At 34.7% G+C, this 10218-nt stretch overlaps 1 protein-coding gene across 1 annotated transcript; it reads left to right on the top strand.

Moving 5' to 3' along the window:
* The first annotated feature begins 5454 nt into the window (after positions 1–5454).
* On the top strand, positions 5455–9984 carry LOC118271859 (uncharacterized). Its single transcript, XM_035588104.2, has 3 exons — positions 5455–5618; positions 8809–8957; positions 9363–9984. Exons 2-3 carry the CDS (start codon positions 8818–8820, stop codon positions 9613–9615), a joined length of 393 nt encoding a protein of 130 aa, XP_035443997.2. The 5' UTR covers positions 5455–5618; positions 8809–8817; the 3' UTR covers positions 9616–9984.
* Positions 9985–10218: the final 234 nt, after the last annotated feature.

Consider the following 10218-nt stretch of genomic DNA (forward strand, 5'->3'; position numbering starts at 1 on the left):
TAACGTTACAAAGGAAAATCTAACATAGCTGACCTTTTTAAGGTATAATAAGTAACAATACCAAAGCTAAAGATTCCGACATCTTTTTAAAAGAATAGATCTGAAAATAATGACTAAAATATTAGGTCCCAAGTCTTTGAGACTAAAGTCTTTTATCTTACAAAGAACATCCAATAATTTACTTTATGCTTTGACTGGACATCGAACGGAAGACAAAAGATCAACCATTACTGGACTTCTTTGACGATTTACTTCAACCGATATTCTTTAAACAAAAATGAAGGAAAATTCTTGTCTTTTGTATTTTTAGTTTATTTTTGTGTTAGCAAAGGAACACACTAACCGTCGAGTCATTTAATGGTTACTTAACCATGTCCTTAGCAGTTGTTTTCGATACAAAATCGGTACTAAGGAATAGTTTAAGAAATCATCAAATGTGTCTGAGTAAGTTTGTCTTTTAAATATTCTTACTTAATCCAAATAGAAAAGTAGGTAGTTTTTTGGCAGTTAGATACCTCGCTTTCGATAGCAACAAGAGTATGAGGTATCATTATCATTATCATAAAGCATTAATTCTTATCTCTTACAACTTATTAAAATAAACGGGCTAAATGAAAATGAGCAATCACAATAATATACCAATATTTGCTACATCTGCTACGCTATTGCAAATATTTATCCCCTACCGCTTAGAGGAGTTGTTCACATAAATCCAGACTAGTTGCAAGACCGAACTTAGACGTTTCAATACGGGGCCAAGACAAAGTTCGATGTCTCATGTATTTGTGATTATGTTGGCACGCGTATGCTCTTAACTGGACCAAAATTGTTCTACGGAAAGTAATGACACACTACTGAATAATGGACAGTTACATTATCGTTTTAATGGGTAGGCAGACGATCAGAGTACTTAATAACTTAAACATTCCTTTTTTTGTAATTTTTTTTTTATATACTTAGGAGTACCTATTCCTATAGCCGGAAAACGAGCAGATGGATTACCTGATTGTACGCAATCGGCGTCGCCCATAGACACCTGATACACCAGAGGCGTTACAAGCGCGTTGTCGACCTTTTGAGACTTAGATAAATTTGAGTTTTGAGAATTGGATGCGGGAATTATGTAGATTGGATAGTTACTCGTAGATTTTCTGTGAGACCATGGTGTCATTCCGGTTGAACCTGCCTAGTCGTGCTGATGCATGGCTTTCGAACACTACGTAAAGAAAAATAGCGCGGTTTTCTTTTTAAAAATAATTAGATTAACTTTACAACTAGATTGTGTTAATAGTAAAATCTGTCATACGTCTGTATAAAACATATCAATATTTTAATACAGAACTAACTTACCTATGACTTAAATTCGGACGTAATAAGTCGGTTATAAAATGACAAAACATTTGTTTCAAAATGTAGGTCTAAAATAAGAAACCTGGATACCAATTCAGTGGACCGCAAAGGAATAAGAGAATTGATAAATTGCCAACAAAATAAGCCTGAGACTGTCACGAAAAGTGAAATGGTTTGTCAAAAGTATTCACCCTAATTCAATTGTTGTATAAGTCCGACACTTATTCTCAATTATTTATGAAGTTTTGGAACTTTAGCGTCCATATTTTGTCCGTGAAACAGACTGTTCATTCTGATTCTATTTTCCTTTACACAGCTTTTATTTACTTGAGAAGATGATGTACAGGCTTGATAGATGTGTACTTGTAACTTTTAATAACATCTTTGTAGTTTCCCTGCACTGACTTCGACTGCCAACAAAAATCTCTTGAAAGCAAATCCTCCGCTAGCGCTGGCCGCTTTTGCCCCTCATGGCGTTTAACGTGTTAAAATTCAACCTGCAAGGATCAACCTATGATATTTCTTTGCCTATCAATATACCAAAGAGGACTCAGTTTTGGCATTACTCATCACTTGATCAATTTGGATATTTAAGCATTATTATAGTTATAAAGATACTAAAATGCTTACACATTTTCGGATTCGTGGGAATTACAATGCAGCTTGTGGTTAGGTAATCCTTCAAGCTATAACCACATAATATTAACCATCAATTGACATGATAGGTTGACAATAAATCATTGTTTTTATTTCAAAGGTCAATGCGGAATTTCGCAGAAGTTTCTTTGCGGAAGACATCCTTTGCATAATTCCTGTATACTTTGGGTTTTTCCAAGTAATTGTCAAAAAATTGTCCTTAACCTCTTTCTCAAAAATAATATAGGTAAAATTCTTCCGTAGGTTTCATTTACGCCAGAAACAAAAATAAATTGATTACCTACACACAATCACGTTTATTTTAGCTATTTCCTTGAATTAATGTTTTATTTAAAAAAGTAGTTTAATTATGGAGATCACTTGATTTCAGATTTGTTAGAGAACCTTGTTTTGATCTCAGAAACAAACTTTAAACACTATATTTGGTGTCAATGTGTGTGTAAAACCGATAAAGCGTAAGAGTGCTTTTCCACCAGAGATGTGCTTAGTAGCTATGCTGCGAAGATGTAATAGCTAAGCTGTGAAACTACGTGACCGTTTTCACTGAAAAACTAAGCTATGTAGCAGTGCAAGTAAGATTACTATGAAGTTGCGCCGCCGTAAAATAGCTGTGTGAGGATGATGCGCGACTCAAGTATGCAATGAATCAGTAGTAGGGAAGCTATCCATAGCACGCATTCATAGCACGCATCTTTCTATATAAAAAACATAACTTAGTTGAACCCGTTTCCACCGGTGCTAAGCTATGTGTGAGTGTGCAACGTAGCGCATAACATATCTCTGGTGGAAAAGCACCTCTTTATTTACATTTTATTATGTAGGTCACAAAACATGTCAGCACATTAAGTGTTTTTCTCCGAAAGATTGTTCTACATAATAATATTATTTGTCAAAGTCAAGCTTCTTGAATATTAATGGTAAAGCTGTTGTGGTATTAAAGTCTTGGTTAAAAACAGGGTCGCGGTGATTCCCTACAACCCAACTATCTTGGCGCAGTCTGTTCACTATTTTCCTGTCAGTTGCTATTTGTCTCACCAAAATTAAATGGTGACAAAGTGAGTTGGTGGTGGAACAATATAATCCGACTGCACGGTTGACGCGGCGGCATGCGGCAGCTTCCTTGTCGATTCCCGCACGGAGCAACTCTTTTTACCGCACTCAGAGACATTTAGTGATTACTTAAACTGTTTCGTAGTAATGATTTTGAACCGAAAACAGTTGCTAAGGACTGTGTTAAGTTCTTATTAATTGTTACTAAGGAATAGGTTAAGAAATCTTTTAATTTTAAAAAAATCACGGTTTTCTCACGTAAATTAATGGAGAAAAGCTCTACAAGTTTCGAGTCACAGAGGGATTCTTCATCATGAAAATCGTGCGCAGACGCCGCGACGTCGCAAAGCCTCTCGCACTGCTTTTCTTCATTAATTTACGTGAGTAAACCGTGAATTTTATTTAATTTAGTTTGGCTCACGATAGTTATAAATATATGTATACATACAAATCTTTATATTTATATCTCTGAGTGTAAGCAGTCAGTGTTTACATTACAGCCTATTTTATTCCTTTAGAAAAAAGGCGCAATGTTATGTAAACATAACATCAAAATCGACAAAAACATCACGGTAATTTCCTCTACCTATGACAAATATAAAGTAATGAGCCAGACAGTTAACCCATGTCAACATTTATTTTAATGAGCCTCTTACAAATGCTTGTTACATAATTACGTTCATTTGTTGCTAATGTTGAACATAATAAGAAATGGCTCCCATTTTCTAAGCACAATTTAATCCCAATGCCATTATTTAAGATTATGAAATAAAAAAGGCCACGGTATATGGCACTTTTGTTAAGCTGTAAGGAATTGTTTTATTTATGTTGACTAGGTAAAATATTTTACATTAAATTTGTTTGACATGTATTTCTAGGCTTCGAAACACTGAACTAGGTACTAAAAATTTCATGCATCGAAAAAACATTTAGCTTAAAAATAGGTAATTGGACCACGCTTTCGCCAGAACCAAACACTAGCATTCTCTGACACACTCAAACTTTTGAAGATGCTATCTCCAACCCTAGAGATTCTATCCATGCATATAGCGTTCCACATGCGCCTCAAAGAGCCATCCGACCACCACAGATGAACTGCGAACTGCCCAACGGGTTACCGGGACTGCGACTCGAAAAGCAGGAGTAGGAACGGGGTGGCTTTTAGTGCAGTAAATGTCTGACACTTGACTCTTCTCGCCTCGCTTAAAGCGGGAGAAGGAGGATGATTCCCCCCCCTTTAAAAACAAGGAGATTTTTACAACTCCTTTTAAATAGAGGAATTACATAGGGTCATGAACTATTTATTACTATAACGTAAAACACAAATATGTAATATTCTAGTTAAAAAAATAATAATTAGAGTAGGTCAACAACATTTTAATTATCTTTAAAAAATAAAATATTGTATAGTAAGTAATTGATTTCCGTATAAAAATGATAACATGTGTTCTTCTTATTCTGCTTACGTATGTGAACGTGAGATAAACTTGATTTATAGATATAAACCAGTTCAAGTTAAAAGATAAGTGAAATGCCAAACAATAATCTTAAGTACATAACATCACGCCTCATATGAAAGTGGAAGCAAAACTAAAGTTTTAGTAAATTAATAAAATCTTCATTTTTGCTTGCTTTTCCACCAGAGATGTGCTATGTAGCTATATTATAGCTAAGCTGTGAAAGTATGTGACTGTTTCCACTGATACTAAGCTATGTAGCTGTGCAAGGAAGATGCGCAGCTCGAGTATGCGATGTATCGATAGTAGGGAAGCCACCCATAGCACGCATCTTTCCATATAAAAAACATAGCTTAGTTGTGTCCGTTTCCACCAGTGCTATGTGTACCAATGAATATGATTGGTGGAAGCCAAAAACATCAACAGCACCGTAGCTAGAAAAACACTAAGAATTTTAGAACCATAAATCTATCAATATTTAGCAGGAACTGGAAACCATATTGACATATGCATATCTACTACATTTCCTAAAAAACCTAAGTACTACAAACTAAATGAATCATTTACATACTTAAAAAAAATAACACGCTAAAACACTACAATTAAAAATATTACCCAATACGATAAAAATAAATCAATTCAATAATAGCATTACTAATACCATTAACAATGACTATTAAAATAAAATAAATCTTAATCATAACAAATACAATGATATTCTAGAACATTTAAAACTAGAGCAGGCCACACCTATTTCCCAATTTTAATAGTATCATTAATTACGTCACAGATTTCCATATAACAATGATTATTAAATAAAATCTAAGTCGGAATTACCCACATAGTATTTACACCTTACGATGCACTATGCGTCATACACATGCTCTATCCTTTTCACACACATACAACATGGCTACCTCTCTCTTTCACACAGCAAAGCTATTAGTAATGTTCTTTTGTTTATATATAAAATGTGCGGACTTCGCATTCATTAATTAGTTCATACTGATTGAGTGAACACGGAATTTTAATATTTAATTTAATTTATTTTATTTTATAAATTATTGAACTTTGTGACAGTGATAAGAATAAGGAAGATTAAAGGTGAGTTTTTATTTTTATTCTTTGTGTGATATTAATGTTTGTTTATGTCCAGTATTCGGTGTATAATTTATTTTAGTTTACATTTATATAAACAATATTTAAAAAAAAATGTCTACTTCCTTGTTCACAAGTATGACTTCAAGGAGTCTCAGGTTGAATTCCTGGGTCAGGCACAGTAAAACTGGGGACGTTATAAGTTTTTTTTTTAATTTATCAATGTGAATAGGGTAGATGACTAATTTTTATTTGAATGCCCGACTTGTAGATATTAGATACCTACGTATTTTTATTTACTTTCGGAAACACATACTTTCAAACATATTATATCCATTTGAAATATCTCGTGACATCACTTCTTGGTACATTTTACACGTAGAAATTACGTATTTGCTCCAACTCTTAAACTTTGATTACGTATTATTTTCCACTATACCCTATACCCTGTCATCATCCCCATTGGTACCTATTATACGGCAATAGGTTCCATCTCTGTGACATAAGACATGGGTCTCATTAGGTACATAGGTAATGAAAAGTGGGGGTTACAATAATAAATTGTACACCCCTGTCTACCCCTTGTACGATTAAGAGGCACGACGTCACATGTGTGTGCCGTAAACGTGACCTAAGTAGGTATACACATAAATTTCTAAAGTAGGTACCTACTTGCAATAGGTATAAATACAACAACGCAAATGTAACGTCACGCCTTTTATTCCCGAAGGGAATTGCAGGCATAGGCAAAGGTGCACATTACGACTGTTTCTTTGGTCGAGTGGTCGTAAGTGCGACAAGGGGTCTCGGGTTCAATTCCCGGGTCGGACAAAGTAATAGATACAAGGCCTTTTTTCGGCTTTTCGAAAATTTCTCAGTAGTAGCATGGAGTCTGGAATTGTACCCAGTATATGACAATAGGCTCACCCCCTATTACATGGGACTTATACCACAAAATAATGGTGAAAAATGGGTGTACATTGTTGTATAAATAAAACAAAAACATACAAAATATTGTATGTTTTATTTTGGTCTGTTATTTATAGTATCAATGTGATAATAGAGGTCAGACAATCAACTTTGTGGTTGTGATAACCAGTGGTAGGACAAAAGTAGTTCATTGGTATTTTTAGGGTTCCGTAGCCAAATGGCAAAAAACGGAACCCTTATAGATTCGTCATGTCTGTCTGTCTGTCCGTCCGTCCGTCCGTATGTCACAGCCATTTATTTCCGAAACTGTTGGGCTTACATACTTGAAACTTTGTAGGTTGATGTATTTCGATAACCGCTATTCGAATTTTGAATAAAAATTAACAAATTAAAAAATTAAAGGGGGATCCATACATGGAACTGATTAAAAATTATTTTTTAGCTAACCTATCCGTGATGGGTGTTTATGGATAGGTCTTTAAAAAAGACATTAAGGTTCCTTAAACAATTTTCCGTCAAAATTAATCATTTGAAAGATAGACGCTTCGCAGAAGTGGAAGAATGAGGCCCCCCCCCTCTTACTTCTAAAATAAGAGAATGAGAAAACTAACAAAAATATATGTTGCAGATTTCAATAGAAACTAACAACGAAAATTGGTTTGAACGAGATATCATTATTAGTTTTTAAGAAATAAAACATTTTCAAAAACCGCATATATAACTTTGTCGTTCATACAAACACTATGTAAAACCAAGTTATTTTATAACTTTTATAATATGTCATCTACTTGCTGTTACGGAACCCTTCATGGGCGAGTCCGACTCGCACTTGGCCGGTTTTTGTTTTTGTCGTAATAGTTGTGGTTAATACTTTTGACGTCACGCCTTTGAATTTCCGAAGGTAGATAGGAGATAAAGGTGTACAACATACATACAGTCTGCGCTTCCTTGGGGTTAACGGTATCCTATCACTCAGCTCATAACTTGCCCGTGTATAAAATTTGTCATCAAAATTCGCTCATGACAAATATCCAAACATCCAAACTTTCACATTATTCCTAAATTTCTAACCCCCAAAAGGCCAGCAACGCACTGATGTTTCAAGTGTCCATAGGCGGCGGCGATTGCTTACTACCAGGTGATTCGTCTGCTTGTTTACCGGCTTATTTCATAAAAAAGTGTATAATGAACTTAACATAACCAAACAGTAGATTATTAGTATTACATAGAAAAAATCACCACGCAGTTGCACTATGACTATTATAACCGGTAATCTGTGCATAACATTTAACTAATTAAATATAGAGTGGCTTTTTCACAAAATCTTCATTGATTTAATGACATCATCCCACTTGTGGACGTCAATGAAAAAATAAAAACATCCTAGACTTTTAAAAGGCTTATTTTGTTAAGATTTTTGTAAATAGTTAAAAGGAATATTATACAAGAATAATATTTGATTGCAATATCGGTTTATTTGAATATTACCAATCATGCATGACAATACTAATGGTCATGTTTTCGTATAGTCTTAATATAAGGTGTTCTAAAATTATCTGCCACGGCTTTAATGGGAGGTAGTGTTGTGTTTGTAGATTAGAATAGTGAAGAAATTTCTTACCCCGGACTAGTTAATTCAATTTGAGGACATTAAGAATTTAAATTAACAGTGATTTTACTCTACATAAATTGGTTCACAGATACGACAACTTCGACGGCAAAAGATATCTCTTTCATAACATACGTATACGTAACTTTTTTTATGAAAACAAAAATTACTATTGTACTATTGTAGTCTTCAAGCCCAACACTACCTCCCATTAAAGCTGTGGCAGATTATTTTAAAGCTCCTTACATATTATGAGAGGACCGCAATCCTCGAACCAGCAAAATTGTTTAAAAGAAATTTCCATTGCAATCAAAATAATAAAACACGCAGTGACGTCAATTATCAATTTCTGAGAATGAGAGGAAGGAAACCAACAAAAATCTTTAAGTTTTAAACATCTCAATATACGAGTACATAGTTAGTTATCCTTAAACTTTAAAAATAATCGTATAAAAATATAATATCCATCTCTACAATGATCCCGGAGCTGCATACTACCTAGCGAGAAAAACAGAAGTAGGAACGGGGTGGTTTTTAGTCAGTAAGAGTCTGACACTCCCTCTGTCCTCACCCAAAGCAGGAGAAGTCATTGGATGATTATCCCCATCAAAAGTATGTTAGCAAAATTACTATAATCCCTTATTTCTTTCTTTCCAGAACTCCAAAATGAAGACATTCATAGTATTCGCCGTTGTTATCGTCTGCTGCTTTGCCCAAAGATCGCCGTACGCTGGGCGACTACCCATTGGGTACCCTTACATTGAACCCAGCACTGCCGCCCCCACCACTGCAGGATTAGGCAACAGGTAATTATTTCATATCAATTTATTGCAAGATAATATACCTACATATGTAGGTAGAAGATGTATACGATATAAATTATAACCATAATGAAGGCGTACATACTAATTATACCGTTGACTATCTGGCGAGTTAGGATAAGGAATAACCAACTTTTAAGAAAAGAATGAGTTTTTTCTCACATCTCAAGGATCATGAGACTAGAAGAAACGCTCATTATTTTTCATTTATATGAAATAAATAGAGTTAACCGTAGAAGCTAATTTAGAAAAATTATTTATTTCTTAAATTTTTCAAACCACGTGCTGTGCCACGTGTTTAAAAAGTCAAAACGTACTTGACTTTTACGACATACGAGATACCCATCCAAAGTCACATAAGTCACATAAAAATATAAATCCTATTTTCAGATTTGGAGATGACGTTGGCACAACAACAACCATCAGACTGCCTCTCGAAGCTCTTGGAGATGCTGAACTAGTCCGCCGGTTAAGCAAACTGCCAATCGAACACCAGCCCTTCTGGCTTCTCAACTGGAGGGCTTTGGAAGAAAACAGGAATCGCCCTCAGACTTACCCTCAAAGAGGCAACAGTTTCATTGAAGATAAATTCAACGCTAACTCCCTACAGCTAAATAGTCTCCAAGGCTTTGAAAAAAATTAAGACTGGCCGTTAATAATTAGAAAAGAAACAATTTGATTTAAGTGTTTGAATACAGAACGAGACTGATGTTCCAAAACGTTAAGAATTTTAAATTTCGAAAAAAGAATGTTGGAATGATTTTTAAATTAGTCATGTCACGTGACTCATAACGGTAATGGTTTTAAAATCGCTGTCGCCATTACTATTTGGTGATTAGGTTGAAGTTAAAATTATTTTGTAATAGTCAAAATGTGATTAGTCACAAAAGTCTTAATAGTAAAGACTGTTAATTAGATGTAATTAATTTATGAATGGAATTCTGCCACTATTAGATGTAATTTTATTGTAACTCAATGTTTTAGAACAGTAAAAGATGCTATTTATAATGTACTTCTTGATTTTCATTTCCTTTAAATACAACATCATTTTTATATCATTATCAGCCTGTTCTCGTCCTCTGTTGGACATAGGCCTCTCCAATGGCACGCCACTGAGCTCGATCTTCAGCTCTACGCATCCAACCACTACCAGCCACCTTGCGGATATCGTCACTCCACCTAGCTGGAGGGCGCCCTACACTACGCTTGCCTAGACGCGGTCTCCACTCTAGAACACGTTTACCCC

Source organism: Spodoptera frugiperda, chromosome 5 (assembly GCF_023101765.2).
Source record: "Spodoptera frugiperda isolate SF20-4 chromosome 5, AGI-APGP_CSIRO_Sfru_2.0, whole genome shotgun sequence".
Lineage (NCBI taxonomy): Eukaryota > Metazoa > Arthropoda > Insecta > Lepidoptera > Noctuidae > Spodoptera > Spodoptera frugiperda.

Bases quoted from the DNA above. Each gene is read 5' to 3' on its own strand.
- LOC118271859 (XM_035588104.2), top strand. From the start codon at position 8,818: ATGAAGACATTCATAGTATTCGCCGTTGTTATCGTCTGCTGCTTTGCC. The intron at 8,958-9,362 runs GTAATTATTTCA...TCCTATTTTCAG, and splicing joins ACTGCAGGATTAGGCAACAG to ATTTGGAGATGACGTTGGCA.